The sequence below is a fragment of the Gorilla gorilla genome, chromosome 8 (assembly GCF_029281585.2).
Source record: "Gorilla gorilla gorilla isolate KB3781 chromosome 8, NHGRI_mGorGor1-v2.1_pri, whole genome shotgun sequence".
Classification (NCBI taxonomy): domain Eukaryota; kingdom Metazoa; phylum Chordata; class Mammalia; order Primates; family Hominidae; genus Gorilla; species Gorilla gorilla.
The window spans coordinates 41,876,365-41,895,399 of NC_073232.2; the positions used below are offsets into that span (position 1 = coordinate 41,876,365).

At 54.4% G+C, this 19,035-nt stretch overlaps 1 protein-coding gene across 31 annotated transcripts in view; it reads left to right on the plus strand.

The window, feature by feature from the left end:
• The first annotated feature begins 2,385 nt into the window (after positions 1-2,385).
• Positions 2,386-19,035, plus strand: part of CAMK2G (calcium/calmodulin dependent protein kinase II gamma) — a 62,261-nt gene continuing 45,611 nt past the window's right edge. For 24 of the 31 annotated variants that reach the window (XM_031015084.3, XM_031015078.3, XM_031015088.3 and 21 more), the window contains exons 1-3: positions 2,396-2,626; positions 3,941-4,035; positions 16,148-16,207. In XM_031015084.3, the coding sequence (XP_030870944.1) occupies positions 2,562-2,626; positions 3,941-4,035; positions 16,148-16,207 (220 nt within the window). In that variant the 5' untranslated portion in view covers positions 2,396-2,561. Of the gene's footprint in view, positions 2,627-3,483; positions 3,824-3,935; positions 4,036-16,147; positions 16,208-19,035 lie in introns of those variants that run through there. The other 7 variants (XM_063709988.1, XM_063709989.1, XM_055353430.2 and 4 more) reach the window with 5 other exon arrangements.

The window sequence follows — 19,035 nt, forward strand, 5'->3', positions numbered from 1 at the left end:
TCAGGGTTGTAGTCCTGTTTTACATTTGCCCCAGGATACTCCTAGGGGACTCCATGGCAGCCCTCCTCTGTGCTTGTTCTGACCTCTCAGGTTCTCCTCAATCCACCTTCCATTCATGAATAGAAAGTTTCAAGTATCAGCCTGGAGGTCAGGAAGCAAGTTGCCTTGAGCACTTAGGAAGGGCACATTGATGATCAACTGATATTCAAGGTTGCTTCTGCTTTGGAGATGGATGACAGAAACTCAACACTTACTGGCATCCCCATGTATGCAATCTCATTGCCCTACCCCACACTGGGACTTGGGACCTGGCTCTCACCCAGGTGCTTTGAGATAGGAAGTGGCCTTACTCTCCACTTTACCTCCTGTTGCCCTGGGGAGGGGTAGGGCATGGTGCTCTGGCACTGCTACCCTTTCCCTTGGCCCTCTCTACCCTTCTCCCAAGAGAACTGCTAATGCTTTTCCTTTAGGGCTTCATGCCCTCCCATTCCCTAATCACCCCTACTGGGCAGTCTGGTTCCCAAAGCAGCTCCCAGGGCTGTTGGGTCAGGACAGGAGGGGAGCACTCCTGGAGAGCTCTGCCCCACCCACCCCTCAGGGAGGCAGCTTGGGAGGCTGGGACACCTCTCAGCCCCCTCCTCTGGCAGAGCGAGCCTGCTGGCGAGGGAGACCCGACTCCCAGTGGGCGTCCTGCTGTAATCAAGACTGAGCGGCAGCCTCTGGCTGAGCTCCACCCTGCCCAGTTGGGGCTGGCCTCAGCCTCAGGGGACAGCTGCCCAGGCAGGTCAGGAACCTGCCCAGCCTGTTTGTCCCCCATCAAGACAGTTATGTGCCTCTGTCCCACCAACTTGTGATGTTGGGGACAGGAGAAGGGATGGTATCTCCCTCTGCCATCCCACAAATATTTACTGAGGGTCAGCGGCTGAGTGTACAATGGTGAACAAAAGGTGCAGAGGCCCCGCTTTATTGGAGCCTACAATTCAGTGGGAAGCTAGTTTTTGTATTTTTAGTAGAGACAGGATTTCACCATGTTGGCCGGGCTGGTCTCGAACTCCTGACCTCATGATCCACCCGCCTCAGCCTCCCAAAGTGCTGGGATTACAGGCATGAGCCACCACGCCCGGCCCAGCAAATGTAGTTCTAATTAGGCACCAAGTACTATTCTAAGTGCCTTAGACCATTTAATGCTGACAGGCCTATGAGGTAGGTAATATTATTGTTCCCAGCCGGGCGAGGTGGCTCATGCTTGTAATCCCAGCACTTTGGGAGGCTGAGGTGGGTGGATTATGAGGTCAGGTGTTCAAGACCAGCCTGGTCAACATAACGAAGCCCCGTCTCTACTAAAAATACAAAAAAATTAGCCGAGCGTGGTGGCGCGCGCCCGTAATCCCAGCTACTCGGGAGGCTGAGGCAGGAGAATCGCTTGAACCCAGGAGGTGGAGGCTGCAGTGAGCCAAGATCGCACCACTGCACTCCAGCCCCGGCGACAGCGCAAGACTCTGTCTCAAAAAAAAGATTCAGTGACTTACCCCAGGTCACAGAGCTGATCAGTGAGTTGCCCAGAAATCCAAGCCAGGCAGTTTGATGCAAGTTCACGCTTAGACAGCTATGAGATAGCTCTACTGCCCCTTATACCAGTCAATGCCTCACTACAAAATGTGGTAGGTGCCAGAAAATAAAAGTACGAGGGTGCCTTGCAAGAAAATGGGGATTTCCCCTTTCTTCCACTTTCTCTTCTAGCCCCCACTGCACAAAGCCTTTTCAAGTCTTCCCACTTCACCCCTTTCATTTCTGGCCGGATAGAGAATACTCTTTCATCTCTGCAGTTATGGTGCAGGAAGGCAGAGTCCTACCTGTATCCTTGCCCCTGGCCTGGTCTCCCTGATCAACCCGCGCCTGAAGGGTTTCTTTCTAATAATGGCCCTGGTGCTTGCGCAAGTCTAGACTGTCAGCTCCCAGAGGGAAGGCAGCTGGCAGCTGGCTCTGCGCAGGCTGGGGGCGCCTCCCGGGCGTGCAGCCTGGCACAGGCTCCTTGACCTTGGCTCTCTCCCCACGTGCTAGGAGCCCGGTTGGGGGCTCGGGACCCGCGTGTAGGACCCGTCCAGAGAGGTCAGTGGTCCAGACTCCTACACTCCTAACACATGCACCCTCGCATGCACGTTCCCGAGCCCGCGCGGGGTCCGCCCCGGGACGAGCCCATAAGTCGCGAACCTCCCAGCTCCGTCTGCCCAGACGGGTGGCCCGGAGCGGGGACCCCCTCCCCTCGGCTGCCCCGCGCGCCTGGCCCAGCGAGGGCGGCTCCGGGGCGGGGCGGGGCCGGCGGCGGGAGGCCCCTCCCCGGGGGCGGGCCGGGGGCCGGGCGGGGGGGGGGCTGGCGGGGCTGGGGGCGGGGCGGGGCGGGCGGCGCGGGGGTGTCCCTCCCTCCCTCGCTCTCCCCGGTAAAGTCTCGCGGTGCTGCCGGGCTCAGCCCCGTCTCCTCCTCTTGCTCCCTCGGCCGGGCGGCGGTGACTGTGCACCGACGTCGGCGCGGGCTGCACCGCCGCGTCCGCCCGCCCGCCAGCATGGCCACCACCGCCACCTGCACCCGCTTCACCGACGACTACCAGCTCTTCGAGGAGCTTGGCAAGTACGGCCCGCCCGCCGCGGTCCCCTGCCTGCCCTGCCGCCCGGGCGCTATGCGGCTTCTCGCCCCGCCCCCCGGCCCTGCACCGGCCGCTGCGGCTCCCCCTCGGCCGCCCCACCCCCGCCTTTCCCGCCCGCCGCCTTCGGTCCCCGCGCCACCCCGCGCACTGCCCCGCATCCCCCTCCGCTCCCTGCAGCAACTGGCGGGGCCGCTGCTCCCCGCGCGCCGCCGCGGACACCGCAGACCCCGGACCGCTCCCGGGTGCCCTCCAGCCCCGCCCCTCCGCACCCTTCAGGCGCCCCCCTCCCGACCACCTCCCAACGCTGCCCGGTTGCTCACTGCGCACCCTGAACCCAGGTCCCACGCGCCTCGCACTCAGGACCCTCCCCAGCCCTGCAGCCCTAGCTCCGCTGCGGAGCCCGGGCGTGGGGGGGCTGTTTGGCGCCCGGCCCCGCCCCCCGCGGGTGCCGCTCCAGGCTCCCAGCCCCGCGGCTGGGCAGTGCTGCGGCACCCCCGTCCCCTCCCCCCACCCCTGCAGTGGTCCCGGGAGCCGCGCCGCAGCCGCAGCATCCCCCTCCCCTACGCACTGAGCTGGCCGCTGCAGCAGCCCCGGCCCCCCACCCCCACCCGCGGCGCCGAGCCCGGCCACTGCAGCCCCCGCCCCGCCCGCCCCCCTAGACGTTTCCAGAGCTGAGAGTGCGAGCTCCCATTTGAGGGGGACGTCAAGGAAAATAGCATGGGAAGGGGAGTTCTTGATGTCTGACTATGTCCTCTCTTCCCTTGCTGTCAGTTGAGCCGGGATGCAGTGAGATGAAACCGGCTGTGGGGGGGTTTGAGCCTCACTTTGCCCCATGGTTGAGGGAGATTTCTCTTTCAGGGGATGATACCCTCTTTTTAATCTTTCCTTCCCCGACCTTCAACTGTTCCTGCTGAGAGAAGGGCAGGGTCTCTCTGCTCCCTTCTGCCCTGGTTCTCTTGGCCGGGACCGCAGGGCTGTCTGAGATGCAGCAGGTGTGTGTTTTCAGCATCGCCCACCCGCTCCTGATGTGCAGCCTGAGGTGGAGGCTGTTGCCTTGCCCAGGGACTGGATGAGGGGGTGGGAGCGCGGCACACCACCCACATCTGTTCAGTGTCCTGCGGTGGCCGCGTCCTTTTGCCTCATGTTGGATGGTGGTGGTCGCAGCGCCGGTGTGTGTGCATGTACGTGAGTGTGACTAGAGGTCTGGTGGTGGGAGCATCATCGTCCCCAGACTTGAAGTGTGTCTGTGTCACTCTGCCCTGCTCCGTGTCCCAGTTCTTTTCCCCTTCTTCCTCCAGGGGTGCTTTCTCTGTGGTCCGCAGGTGTGTGAAGAAAACCTCCACGCAGGAGTACGCAGCAAAAATCATCAATACCAAGAAGTTGTCTGCCCGGGGTGAGTGTTCCCTGTCTTGACCTCTTCCTGAGGGTGCCTCCAGGGGCCATGGTTTCTTTTGAGGAAGCCCCAGGAATTGGGGGTTGTGCGTTTTAGCACTTGGAGAGGAGTTGAAATTTCAGACTGGTTGGACTTTGTGTCAGGCTGAAGCCAGAAAAGGAGTTTTGCATGGGGGACTGGAAGCGCCCAGGTACAAAAGAATGAAGGAAGAGATGCAAGTAGCTGCGGTGGCCCCCAAAGGCTCAAGGGAGTTCGGTCTTCAGGGAGGTGGAGGATATGGGGGTAGCGGGTGGTACAGAATGGGGAGCTCTTAATTTGGGGCATTTGGAGCCTCTCCCTTTGGGGCAGTGGTGGCTACTGCAGGCCTTTCCTGGTCCCTGTGCCCCAGTGGTGACTTAGGATGGAAATGCAGTAAGTGAGCAGCTCTGACAAAGCCAGCCTCCCCTGCCCACCAGGCGGCAGAACAGACTCCCAAGGGAAGGGAATCTGTAAACATCAGGGGAGGCTGCTACTGGCGAGGGCTTCTCAGGAACAAATTCTGCCAGATGAACTTGATTGCTTTTTTGATCAAATTACAAAGTTGGTGGTGCAGCAGCAGATGTAGTCTGTCCTGGGTGGAGGGTGATGCCTCATGGTCTAGAAATCCCAAAGGCCCGGTTTGGGCAGGAACTGCACTGCCTCCAAGTCTGAGGAGCATAAAGGCCAAGGCCTTGGGGCCTCACTTGCGAGATCCTCCCAAGTACCTGAGGCTTGGAGGGTCAGGGCCTGTCTTTCACACCTTGAACCTACACTCTGAACCTCCTATTGGGTGCTTGCCAAACTCACCTCATCTGATAGGTGTAGACCCAGCAATGTGTGAAGTGCTCTGTGAACAGGTCTGGTGAGTACAGAGGTCAGATCTCGGAGGGCTGCAGGGTGCAGCTGGGGGACAAAGGTTGTGAAACTCAGAGAAAGGAATTAGGGCTGGGCAGTAGGATGCCATAAATACTTTAGGAGCCAGGACACATGCCCTGGGGAAGACATGGGCTTTGGCCAATAATGACACGGGTTTCTCTGGGATAAGAGACATAATAGATGTCCCAAATGCTTAGAGAAGCTCTACAATTCCACGGGCTTCTGTCGTGTTGGCAGTTGTTCTGGGACCTGTTTAGCAGGGCCGTGTCCACCCCCTTACTGGGGACTCTATCTCTCCATCCCTCTAGTAGGGCACTAATTGCTGACTCCCATCCAGCTCCATCTCTTGCTGTTCGTGTGCATTGCCTATAAAGTTGGACTTGTTTGTTTTCTTTCTCTCTGGGTACCTTGAGTCTGAGGATGGTTGCCGTAGAGATATGTGGGCAGTCAGATACCCTGGAGTGGGGGTGTGGGGGACAACAGGGGCTGGGCTCTCTGGCAGACATCCTCTGGCCAAGGATGGAAGGTGCAGGCAGGAACAATGGCTTGAGGCTGGATACCTCTCTTGCCCACACAGCAGAGCCCTGGTGCGTCAGAAACAGGGCTGGCATCTGGTGTCTCCAGTTGATGACGCAATGCTTTGCTCTCTTCATCTCACCAGTGTCCTCTGACCCGTGGGTAAGGGAAGGAGAGATGGCTGGGAGCCGAATTCTGGGATGTGAGGATAGGTGATGTGGTGACTTCCTGCAGCTGCCTGACTGGGGCTTTCATTTCCTACTCCTTCCCTACCTGCGTAAACTTCCATGACCTGTGTGATAGCATCCCTTTCCCTTCCTCACCTCCTTTTAACCTTGTCCCATCTTTCCCAACGGATATCTTTCCCTGGCCAAACTGGATGAGACTTGATTTCTCATTGATTTTTTTTTTTCCCCCTCAAGAAGAGGATTCTTGTGTAAAAGTATATGCTTCAGACAGCAACTCCCCCTCTCCCAAGATGGATATGCCAAGACTGGGCTCTGTTGTGTGGCCTCATGTGCCAGGTTGACTTTGGGACAGAGGCACAGATGATAGGCACAGATGCCAGCCAGAGGGGTCAGAGTGTGTAAGTGCCAGCCAGTACTGTGTGGAGGTGGGAAAGTGGAAAGGGGCTGTCTTGGAGATGGAGGGAACAAGGTGGGGCTGGACTATAGGTGTGGGCATGGGAGATGTGAACTCCTGGAGAGATCTGGGCCAGGGTAGCCATGGGCTGGTTCCCATGGGGTTAGGGAGTGAGGGCCATGGCTTCCCTGCAGACTCTCAGTTTACACTATATATTTTATAAAGGTGCAGCCGCTGGGGCTGGGTTTCACTCATCGCTGTCTGCCTAGGTCTCCGCAGGTGTTGGATTTCTGTGTCTGGGAATGTCGTGGGCCCACCAGGGTCATCTGTGAAGGTCTGAAGGGGCTTGCTGTGTTCACTGGGTCTTCCTGCCTGCTGTCTTTCTTGTTTGTGATTCTCTGGGCTACAAACTGAAAAGATAAAAAGAGGGTATAGAGCTGTTTCTCCTTGGCATCCTTGGTGAGGTGGCTAGGAGTCAGGGAGAGGGATCACCTGGTCTTCTGGGGGGGTCCAATCGAGACAGGAAGCCTTCTTTTGGGCTGTTGTGTCTTGTCACTGTGGCCTCAGAGGCCCACATTGGCGGCTAGGTTGCAAGGTGGGGAGTTCATGCAGATATGCATTGAGCACTGTCTTTGTCTGCGGGCCTGTCTACATAAAGTCACTGAAAGTCACATAACGTCACTCCGTTTGCTTCAGAACCATGATAGGAGTGGAGCTGGGCTCTTAAGGGAGCCCATGGTTCCAAGCTTAGCTCCACTAGGCCGAAGGAGGCATTTAAAATAGGCTTGGATGCAGGAGCTAGTGGGCCAGGTGATGGCAATGATAAGTCGTTATTTTAAGATTTAAGAGCACCCCCCTCAAGGAGCCTGAGCCCTTATGTCTTTTTTTATTTTTAAATCTTCATATTCCCTTCTTATCTTTATTCATATGCATACAGATTTTCACCTCGCGGAGCATAACATTTTATATCCTGCTCTCTTTGCTTATATCCAAAGCATTTCCCCCATATTGCTACAGTTGAAGGGCAAATGGTCCTTTCTTCTACGTCGTTTAGGATTTATCCCTAGAGCAATCAGCATCACAAGAAACTTCTGTATATGTACCATTTATCTGAATTCCAGTTGCTTTTACCAAGATAGATACTGGGATAATGCCCTTGGCCTTACTAAGAGATGCTACCGGAAACAGTGTTTTGAAATCTGTTATAATACTTTAACATATTTATTTAATCTGTACATTCCGTGTGAAGAAATTTCTTTTGAAGCTAAATGTAAGCAAAAGCTTTCCTCTTTGTGAGGACCTGAGAGGTGAGGGAAGGGTCCTTATGTGTTTCTTTACTTCTGCATGGGCAGGCCCTAGCGAAGTGCCTGACGTATGCCAGCCACATACGCATTAAATGAATGGGTCAAGAGGGCTATGTAACCAATCATGGTTGCCTTTTGGCTTTGGCTCCTAGGAAACTCAGAGTCAAGTTGCCAGAGCCCTTGTACCCTGCTACAGACTTGGGTCCTCCCTTTCTGATCCAGGGAGCCAAGCTGCAGACCTGATACGGCTGCTGGAAGAGAGGACAGATGAGGATAAAGACCTGTGCTTGGGGCATAAGGCAGAGTGGGAGATGTAGGCAGACATTTAGCTGATGATTCCTCCTTCCTTGTCACTAAATGGCACTATAGGGCCACTGTTGGGATCTCTTCCAGGTAGTGATTTTCAATTTTAGTGTGCGTAAGGATCACCCTGAGTGCTAGTTTAAAAAATACAGATTTCTGGGCTTTAGCCACAGAGATTCTGCTTTGGGAGGTCTAGGGTGGAGCTGCAGAATCTGCATTTTTAACACATGCTCTAGTGAATTTCATGCAGGTGAGGCATGAGCCACTCTTTAAGAGATGCCGCCTAAAATCTGCAACAACGGTTGCTCTTGCCATGCCCTCTGGAATTCAACAGACACACCTTGGCCCAGCCTTCTCCAGATTGTGTGTCTGCCGCTATGTGGCCGTCTGTGCACATGGGCTGTTCTGTGATTAGGGGCCTCGTTCTGGGCCTCGGGATTGGGGTGTCTGTGTCTGAGGCTGCGGCAAGCTGGGTGGCTCGGGTTGTGGCATGTTGGCCACCAGAAGGGTAAAGGCTGTCCCTTTCTGGGTCCAGCTGGCCCTGGGGACTGAAATGGGATCCCCTGGATGGTGCCAGCTGAGAATCCCCGCCCCCTTAGTGTTGGCCTGAGTAGCCCCCATGACATTTGTGTCCCCTGTGGTATCTCCAAGTGAGACTTTCCTGTTAAGGATCTGGGTGAAGTGAGGGAAAGAGAAGGGAGAGGGAAGCAGCAATGCAGGGAGTGGGAGAAGGAAGAGAAATCCACACAGCACTGGAACACAGGCCTCGAGGAAGCATTTAAGGAGGCTGTGTGCGAAACCATGCTTTCCTCCTGAGGATAAAACAGGCCAATTTCTGTAAACAGAGAAATGGGCATCCTGCATATCAGTGATGGAGCGCCTCTACCTTCTCTCCTGAAGGGATGGAAGCCGACTGCAGGTCCCTCTGTGCAAAGGCTTCTGCCAGGCGGCTTTTGTCATGCGATCACGTTGAGCTGTGGGCCTTAGCGCACACAACACTGGCCTGTCCCCCTCCCCTCCCACCTGTCTTCCTAGAGTGACTTGGGGTGCTGCATCACGGTGTGGGGATGGAGGTGGGAAGGTTGCCCTGTCCTGTCAGGGAGGCCCCTGCCTTCTTCCTGCTGCTTCCTCTGGTCCCTTGTCACCATACCCTTGTTAGAAGCTGTGCTGAAACCCTAGAGGTGAGTGGCTGACCCCATTCTCTGCTGAGACTGGAGATAGGGAAGGGGAGGCTGGGTGTGACCATTCCTGCTCCCATCTCTATGCTTGCTGCTCTCTGAACAGCTTTGGCAGACCAACAAGGGCCTGATCCCATGGGTGCCAAAAGGGTGGTGACAGGAGGAGATGGGCACTTTGCACCTCTTGAATGCCTCTCTGCAGAGCCCCTTTGTCACCTACCCATGGCCAGACAGATCTGCCGCAGGACCGCTGGGGAAACCAAAGCACAAAAGCTTTGTCTAGGGTCTTTTTTTTCTTTTTTGGTTTTGCGCTGCAGGTGCCCGTGACTTTGCCAGGGCTCAGACCCAGCGTCCTCAGGCCGCGTGGCCTCCACCCACTCCTTGGCGCCTTTCTTTAAAACACAGGTTCTGGATACTTTGTTCCTGTGATGAATCTTGGCATATCACCTCACACCTCTCCATCTAGGCCCCAAGCTCCAAGCCTGGTGGAGCAAATCCCTCCTCGTTGCTGGCTGAGGCCCCATTCCCGTCTGTACCCACCTCTCTGGGCTGTGCGGTGGGGAGATTTCCAGCCACTCCTCCCCAACACCATCTCCGCTTCCTGGGCCCTATCAGCAGCAGCCGCAGCTTCCCATCTGCTCCCCTCTTTTCTCCTCTCTTTCTTTCCCTTCCCCCCTGCTTGCTGCTGCCCTGGGAGGAGCTATTTTTAGGGGCTGCTTCCTGGGATGTTTCACTTGGGGCTGGTTACCATGAAGGAAATGTCACCAAAACAGTGGGCAAAGGCTGCAGGCACCCGGAGCCCTGCCGGGGGGCATGGAGAACAGACGGCTGACCCTTTTCTGGCCCTTGAGAGCAGCCAGAGTGCCCCCAGGCAGAGCCTTGCCCTTTTGGGGCTTGCTAGTGACCCCTTGGGGATTTTCTCTGTCAAAGCTGATTGAGGGCCTTTTCGCTCTAGGGCATTTCTTGGAGCCTCTCTCCCTCCTTAGAGCTTCCCTTGCCTTGAGATCCAGAGGCCAAAGTGGGGCTCAGGTCTTTGTGTCACCAAGTTAAAACTGCTTGAGTGAGGGTTGAAGATAAGGGGAGGATGCTGGGTACATGCACAGAGCCTTGGGGGTTCACATGGGACCATTTCAGGCCCCGTCCCTCTGTATCACAGCCCCCAGCTAGTCACCAGGTGTACATGTGTGAGGGCATTAGAAACCATGGTCCTGCTCTTGTGTGTTGGATGGACTTTGCTTTTAATTGGAGACTCTTTGCATCTTTAGAGTGAGATTCGAAGAGGAATGGATGTGGCATCACAGTGTCAGGGTGAGGTCGGTGGGATCGTGGCTTGGGATTCCCACTGGTCAGTGTCCCAGGCCCAGGGCTGTGCATAAGCAGCTGGGGAAGGTGGATTATGACACCAAATCCCTGCGATGTCCTTGTTTCTGCTCCTCAGAGTGCCAAGGGGGCCAGACGGCGGCCTCTGCTGCTTGGGAAGAAGATGCAAGGCACTCAGGAGGGCAGCAAGTGAGGCCGCCTCCCATCGAGCCCTGAAATCAGTGGGGTTGCAGGAAGTTTCTCACATCCATGTTTAGGGTCACAGGCATAGACCTGCAAAATACCCTTTGCAAAGTTAAGAATGTCTTTGAGATTGGAACTTGGGAGAGTCCTCAGTCAGAGTAGGAATGTGCATCCTTTCCCACGTACAGAGGGTTGTATGTTTAGGTGGCAGCAGGATCTTATTTGAAGCTAGTGCTGGCATTTGTGTGTTTTTTTAGGAAACTGTCACTAAGTCAAGCAGGCCCATCCCTGAGAGGGCCATGGAGAGTCTGTGGCCAGCCCTCCCTGGCCCCCTGACCTGGCAGAGGAAGGAAAGGGCATTGGAGTAGGCTTCTGTCTTCAGGCCAGAGGGGGAGGTGGTTCAGGGGCAGGCTTGGTGCACCCCTTGGCTGCAAGCTATCACCTCCCTATCTGCTTCCTCTTTTCTGCCTCCCCTAGTGCATCTGGTCACTTCTTGCTGCCCTTCCTGTGAAATCGTGGCACCTTGGACCAAGTCCTGAAGCACTTGGGCAGAAGGCGGGAGAGGCTGGGTTTCTAGGATCCTTGTTTCCCAGGGCCTGGCTCTGACCTGGGCTCAGACCACTCTGGTCTAGGCAGGCTGCTGGGGAAAGGCTGGAGCTGCTTCTGCTTTCTGCTCCTGTTGCCACCTCTGCTCATGATGGGGAAAACCTGCAGAGGGCTGTGGTTGGAGCTGGGCTGAAGGCCGGCAGGGGTGGGTCTCTCCATGGCAGTAGCACACAGGCAGGCAGGAAGTGGCCCTGTGCAAAAGCGGGAAGTGGCAGTTGTCAAACAGGAAGGAGGGGGCTGGGCTGTGGGAGGGGTGGGGATGAGCCTGGTAGAAAGGTGCGTGGAGGAGGGTCCACCTTGGAAGGTCTGAGCCTCTCCCTAGTGGTTACTGGAAGGAGGGGTGTCTCAAGGGGAGACACCTTTGCAGCACCTTGAGATGCCGAGCCAGGGCCCTCCCACTGTGGACCAAGCCCATTCAGTGGCCTCGCCCTTTTTGGGGTTGGGGATGCTGCGAACAGCTGGGATGCCCTTGCTTTTGGGAAAGATGCTCTAGAAACCACTACTCCATCCTGGAACCCCTCTGCTGCCACTGCTGCTGGGATGGACCCTCTGCTTTTTTGCAGCCGTGGGCCAGCCCTGGATGTGACTACAGGACAGGAAGTGTCAGGGGAAGAGACAAGAGACAACAGCTGGAGAGGCTGGGTGGTGGCCGAGCAGTATGTGGCAGCAGGAACGGGGAGAGCGGGGCAGGTAGAAACTGCTCTGTTCATTGAGGAGAGCTTGTGGGTGGCAGGGTGCCACGGCTGCGAGGAAGAGGAGGGAAGCGGACAGTGGCACTTCCTGCGGCATTCCCCTCTCTCTGAGGAGCCCCTGTTGCTGCCCATCACCTGCAGACTGTAGACACAGGTGGGCCCCGCCAAAACAGGGAGGGACACTCCACCTCCAGGACTGCAATGGAGGACCATGTGGGGAGCCCAGAAGCCAGGCAGGAGGGCTTAGTTGCTGTGTTGCAGACCCTGCATCTGCCTGGGCTGAGGGGACAGTGGGTCCCATTCACAGTGTCTCTGGTGATAGCTGTGGCCACAAGCCCAGCCCAGGAGACCCTGTCAAGCTTCTCACTGGGCCCTTGGAAAGGAGCTATATGCCAGACCTTATGCAAAACTCTTGACCTGCACCACCTCAGTTAAACCTCAGATCTTGCTGTCTCTATTTTAGAAGTGAGGAACCTCTTGGCCAGGTGCCGTGGCTCACGCCTGTAATCCCAGCACTTTGGGAGGCCGAGGCAGACGGATCATAAGGTCGAGAGATCGAGACCATCCTGGCTAACACAGTGAAACCCCGTCTCTACTGAAAAATACAAAAAAATTAGCCGGGCATGGTGGTGGGCGCCTGCAGTCCCAGCTACTCGGGAGGCTGAGGCAGGAGAATGGCGTGAACCTGGGAGGCGGAGCTTGCAGTGAGCCGAGATCGTGCCACTGCACTCCAGCCTGGGCAACAGAGTAAGACTCCGTCTCAAAAAAAAGCAAAAAAAAGACAAACAAAAGAAGTGAGGAACCTCTTTCCCAAGATAATGTGCCTGGCTCACTGTCTCACCTCCTTTGGGTCCTAATCAAATGTCACCTCCTTACTGAGGCTTTCTTGGACTGCCCTACTTAAATCTGCACTCCCCACTTTCTCTGCTTTTTCTACGCAGCACTTGCCGTGACATCTAACGTGCTGTTGAGTTTTCTTACTGTCCGTCCCTCCCCCATACACAACCCACTAGAGTGTCAGCTCCATGAGGGCAGGGATTTTTGTCTGTTTTGTTCGCCACTGTCTTCCTAGCATCTTGAATACTGTCTGTCACATAGTAGGCCTCAGTAAATATTTCTTTTTTTTTTTTGACTTGCTCTGTCACCCCAAGCTGGAGTGCAGTGGCCCAATCTTGGCTCACTGCAGCCTCCACCTCCTGGGTTCTAGTGAGCACGTTTAACTGAATTTTGTATTTTTAGTAGAGATGGGGTTTTGCCATGTTGGCCAGGCTGGTCTTGAACTCCTGACCTCAAGTGATCCACCCACCTCGGCCTCCCAAAGTGCTGGACTGGGATTACAGGTGTGACCCACCGCGCCCAGCCACGATAAATATTTCTTGAAGGAATGAATGAAGCTCGGGTGGGTTTAATAGCTTGCTGGATGTGGCAGTGTTGGGCTCAATCCAGGGCTGTCTGACTTCAAAACCGATGTGTTGTTAATTGCCATACTCCACAGCTTAGAATCAGAATGAGGATCAAGGTGTAGTCCTGGGGTTCAGAGAAGACCTGGGCCTTGCCGGGAACACAGGGCTCAGCTCCTTGGAGTTAAGGCTGAACTAAGAGGCTAACAAGGACCCTCTGGATGCTGGGCAGCTCCTTTGAGGAGCTGGGAGCCTGAGTCTGTGCGTCTTCTCTCCACTCAAAGTCACTGGTAAAGCGGAGTGCCCTTATTTTTAGTGCTGTTGCTGTTGTGGGACTGTAACCATTAGCTAGTAAGAGACTTAAGGAAGGAGATAAACATTAATCTTCTGGGCCTTCCCTCAGCTGCCACCTCCGCATTATAAGATGCTGTTCTCCTGCACCTGCCCAGGCAACCAAGCCTGAGAGTTATGGGCCGGAGGGTGGTGAGGTTTGTGCCTAGAGAGAGGGCCGTGGGTCTGTAGCTTTGGGGCTGGCTGGCTTGGTACCTCCATCTCAAGTCCAGGGATGGAAGGAAGGTGGGGTCATGTCAACATCCTGCCAGATCTGGAAGAAGCAAGCCCCCCAGCCACCAGGCAAGGCTGTTACAGCCTCCTTGAGTGCCTCGCTTCTGGAGGTCACTGGCCACATCCATGTGCCTGGGACCAAGGGATGCCAGGTGATCTGGGAGTTGGGAGTTACTTGGGGTTCTCCTGGCTGCATCCTGGTCGGTGGTCATGCTGAACCCAGGCACAGGAAGGAAGGCCTGACCCAGATCTTTGGGCAGCTGGGACGGATTAGCTGGGCAGCAGGAACTAATCTCTGTCTGTCCCCACCTCCTTCCACAAAGTTGAGCTGTTGCTAGAGGGAAAGTTTAGGACAAAGCTGGGTTTGGTTAGTGAAACAATAAATGTGAATTTCTTCTAGTCCATAATCCCTACATTATCTCACACTGACAGTCCTGAGTTTGAATCCCCCTTTTATCCCTTTCCTGCTGTAGGATCTTGGGCAAGTTACTTAACTTCCCTGGGCCTCCGTTTCTTCCATCATCTGGAAATGTGGACAATCATAGCGTTTACCTAATGGGATCATTGTGAGGGCCGTGGGAAGATTTACAGAAGCTTTTTGCTGTTTAGGGTAGAGGCAGGGAGACAGGAATAGCTTGGCAGCTATGGATGTGAAGGCCCCTGCCCGGGCCTGGATAATTCAGGGTGAACTGGACTCTCTTCCTTTTGCACCCCCTCCAAAGCCTGGTCTTAACTCTCACCATTCTTTATCTGGCCATAATAGCACAGGGGTGGAGAAAGAGGGCTCTAGGCTCAGACCACCTGCATCACTGCCTGTTCGTGTTACCTTAGGCAGATTACTCTATCTTTTTAAACCTGTTTCCTCGGTAATATAATAGAGCTAATCAGATCCCTACTTCACAGAGTTTCTGTAGGTATGAAATATGGTAATCCATGCCTCTGCCTGACATGTAGTCAGTGCATAGTAAGCGATTGTTATGGCTACTACTGTTGTTATTAGTAAACCCTTATTAAGCCCCTGTTTACAGAAAGAACTCTAGAAAGCACTACCTGGAAAGGTACCCCCGCCCTTCGAAGAGCTTGCAACTGAAAGATAACTGATGTAATATATGATGTGAGAATCGTGAGAAGTGCATTGGGAAATCGGGGCGGGGGGGGTGGAGTAGGAGGGAGAAGTCACAGTCTACCGAGAGGAGCAGGGAAGACTTCATGAAGGAGGTGACTTTTGGCAGGATTTCAGCAAGTAGAAAGAGGGAAGGACAGTGGGGGAGGGCTGTGAGGCCTCCGTGCTGTGAGTAGCATCCTCTCTTCCCACGTACTGGAGCTCTGCCTTCCTGTGGAAGGAATTGACCCACGCAGCTCACTTGGATCTGGGGACTTGTGGATTTCTGGTTATTCCACCAAAACCGAGTAATCCTGGAGTCTGAATTTGAAGAGGTCAAAGCTTACAGCCATGGTGGCCAAGAGGACTCTGGGGAGAAGCAGGATTTGTGTCCTGGTTTCTCTTTCTATAAAATGGGCATCATACTAATGCCAACCTCCTAGAGTTGTTATGAGGATAAATTAAAAGAGGCAGCTGCCTGGTGTAGAAGTAAGCTCTCAATAAATGTTAGCTATTATTATTTTAAGTCGTCATTATCTTGATCATCAACCTCTTTATTATCAGCATCATTATGTTTCAGGCTTGCCATCAGGACTATGTAGAGAATATATGCAAAACCCCTAGCCAGTGCCGAGTATATATTAGGTGCTCAGTATAACTTTGCTATTATTAGTGTTCCTAACAAGAAAGAGATTCTGGGCCAGGCGCGGTGGCTCACGCCTATAATCCCAGCATTTTGGGAGGCCGAGGTGGGTGGATCACCTGAGGTCAGGAGTTCGAGACCAACCTGGCCAACGTGGTGAAACCCCGTCTCTACTAAAAATACAAAAATTAGCCAGGCGTGGTGGTGTGTGCCTGTAATCCCAGCTACTCGGGAGGCTGAGGCAGGAGAATTGCTTGAACCCAGGAGGCGAAGGTTGCAGTGAGCTGAGATCGCACCACTGCACCCCAGCCTGGGCAACAGAACGAGACTCCGTCTCAGAAGGAAAAAAAAAAAGAGATTCTGGACACCCTGGACCACTGAAACCCTGTTGTGGTGGAAAGAGCACCAGAGTTTTAGTTGAATACCTGGATTCAAATCCCAGCTCTGCTGCTCACTGGCTCGAAGTGTGCAAACCCTCAAGTCATTTCCTCATCTGGAAAAGGTGGTCATAACTGTCTATCTGGCCCAGGCCTGGTGGCTGATGCCTATAGTTCCAGCTATTCAGGAGGCTGAGGTGGGAGGATCACTTGAGCCCAGGAGTTTGAGGCTGCGATCTTGCCACTGCACTCCTGCCTGAGGGACCAAGTGAGACCCTAAAATGAAAGGAAAACAAGTTGTCTCCAGGATTGCCATGACTTGCTGCATTACTTCAGCAAATCATCACAAATGCATAGTTAGTACCTGAACTGGAGGAATATGAATAACAAGGTGACCACAAGGAGAATGGATGGTTGATGGCTTTTGTTTTTTCTCTTCTGCTTTTAGATCACCAGAAACTAGAACGTGAGGCTCGGATATGTCGACTTCTGAAACATCCAAACATCGGTGAGTGCCTGGGCATGGAGCATTTTGTGGGTATTTTGTAGAAGCAGGGATAACAGATATCCACTGCTTTTGTGTGTGGGATCACCTCTGTCTGTGGACCTTCACCTGGTGTCTGTTTTTACATGAGCAGGATAGCAACTGTGTCTCAGAATTCTGGGGCATTCTAGTTTAGAGACCTGAGTATCTGCATCACTGCGGCACCTTCTCAGGGCTGGGGTGTGAGGCATCAGAATAGGTTTCAGATGCTATTTCTTCCCTTTCTCCTTCTGTCTTTGGGCTGAGGTCCAGGGTCCTCAGCATGTGAGGTTCCGGGCTCCTAGCCTGCCAGCGTCCCTCACCAGGGGCCATCCACAGCCCTCATGAAAGGGTCAGGATTTTGTTTGTGGACCTGAAAGAGTTTTGTTCCTGCTGCGGTGTCCTGCACACTCTGGGGGTTTCCATGGTGCTCCCATTTGTATTCCCCAGAGCCGGGAAAGCAAGCTGCCCCCCTGCCTGGCTCCTCTGGAGAAGGGATGGCAGGAACCACTCAGATGGGGAAGGAGAAAAAAGAGGATTTCTCCCTGCTCCCACCCTGACTGGGGGGACAAGAGCACATTGTTGGTTGTGCTAAAGCCTGAGGAGGTTTGCCTGCCTCAACCCACTCTGGCTCAGTTTTACTTTGTTCAGCTGAAATCGTCTTTGCCAAAAGCGTCGGCCCTGATTTGGTGCTCCTTGCAGAAGGGACAGAAACTGGGCTGGCTGCAGTGTCTGAGCAGAAGCCCCAGTGTTGACTTGAGGCAGAGCGAGGAGCATCTCCTAGGTTTTCCCTGAAAGGCCTGAGTCATCACAAAAGACAACACATGTTCTGTGCTCCTCAGGCATGGCCTAAATCTCGGGGCTCCCACCGTGCCCCAGAGGTCGCCTGCTCTGCTCTGTTGGCGGCCAGGGCTGTGAGGTGACTCGCTGAAGCCTAATGCTTCCTTCAGAGCTACCCAGCCCCTGGCTTCCCAGGTCTCGGGCTAGAACAGTCAAAGTGAGCTCTGTCATGGAAGGGCTGAGGTCCTGCTCTAGCCCTCTGGGAGAGGAGCAGCTCTGAGGTAGTCAGAACGTCAGCTGTGCAGGGCTTTCTAGATGGCAATCAGCAGCTTGGATTACACCCGAAGCAGATTGGCGTGGCTGGTGGTGATCGGCTTTGCCTGATGCAGTGTGTTCTGCAGAGCCAGCACCTCTCAGCTGGTGGGTTCCTGGCCTCAGAACTACTGGAGCTCCTAGGTGGTTTCTGAGGTTAGGCCTTCACCTGAAAACAGCGCAGTGGGGACTGACGTGTTGCCTTTGGTAGGAGAGGGCCCACAGAGGGAAACACCTAGAAAAGCAGTCACAGATTCAGGCATGTTTTGCTTGGCTGGCTCAGTGGTCTAAAAATATTTTTATTATTTGCCAATATTTAAAAATGAGATTTCACATTTTGAAAAAAGAAAAAATCTATTCCCCCGCCTTTCCAGTCAGAAGGCTTGGCTCTGCTGAGCCCCCACCTTGCATGGCCAGAAGGAGCTGTGAGGAGCGGTGGCTGCCCCTGCAGCCCGCTGGCCACTGTCCTTGTCACCCACTATAAGCTCACATTTGCATTACCCACCTGGGCCCCTGTAGGCCTTGCAAGCTTGTGACCTCTAACCTAGAAGTTCCAGAACAGGAAGAAAAAACATGTGCGTGACTAAAGCCACCCATAAGCACAGAAGCATTTTGATGTTCCAGACCCGGGTCTCAATATCTGAGGAGGGTAACTTCCTTTCCTTTCCTTTATGCTCCTTGTGACCAACTGGTACAGCAGTGATAATTTGTCCTCATGTAGGCAGGAGAACAGCAGCTAGGGGTCAGTGATTCAGGAAGCAGAACCACGTCCACATCACCCGCGACGCGGGCGGGTTGACCATGGGCGGGTTGACCACGGATGGGTTGGCCATGGACGGGTCAGGGTATAATGAAGACAAATGAAGAAATGAGCAGGAAGGACAAAAATAGAATTCTAGCTGAAAAAAGCCCTAGGTGTCTTTTTATTTTTTTCTAGAATTAAATACATACTTTTTTACCCCGTAGACTTCACTCTGTTTGGTAGCCCTTTACTTTTACCATCTGCCCTCGGCTCAGAATGGAGGCAGGCGGAGGGACCATATATCCTGGCCGTCTGCTCAGAGGCCAGGTGGGGGACAGTCACTCTTTTGGCCTCTGATTTCCTAGAACCGTGCTTCCATTTCATGACTGCTCCCAGGTCCTAAGGAGGTTGGTCCGAGGACCGATTCTGGGGTTGAGGGTGGGCAGAGGGAAGCGGGAGTCAAGACTGTGTCCTGGGAGCTCCAGCATCCAGTGGGAACCAGGGCTGTTGGAGATGTGGCGGAGCTGCAGGTCCAGGCGGCTGTGGTTGCCATGGATCTGGACCTGGCCTGTGGCAGGAGAGGAGGCAATTTTGTGCCCCTAATTCACTATTCCTCTTCTCTCTCCACTGCGCTGTCCTTCAGAACTGTGACCCTTTTGGCTCTGGCCTCTTGAACTCCATCCCAAAGGGAAACAAACGGGCCAGCCCAAGAACAGTGCACAGTCGAGGAAGCTAGAGCAGAGAGCATGTGGTCAGCCCTGCCTGTGGTCAGACTCGGAGGCACTGAATTCAGATGGAGCATTTGGTGCTAGGGGCCACTCATGCCCAGTTTCCCCTTAATAGCTAGATATTCTGTCCCAGGAGTTAAAAGCCTGTTGGAAGAGTGAACCCTGATAGAAACTCTGGACTTTGGGTAATGATGATGAGTCAATGTGGGTTCATAGATGGTAACAAATCCACCACTCTAGTGGGAGATGTT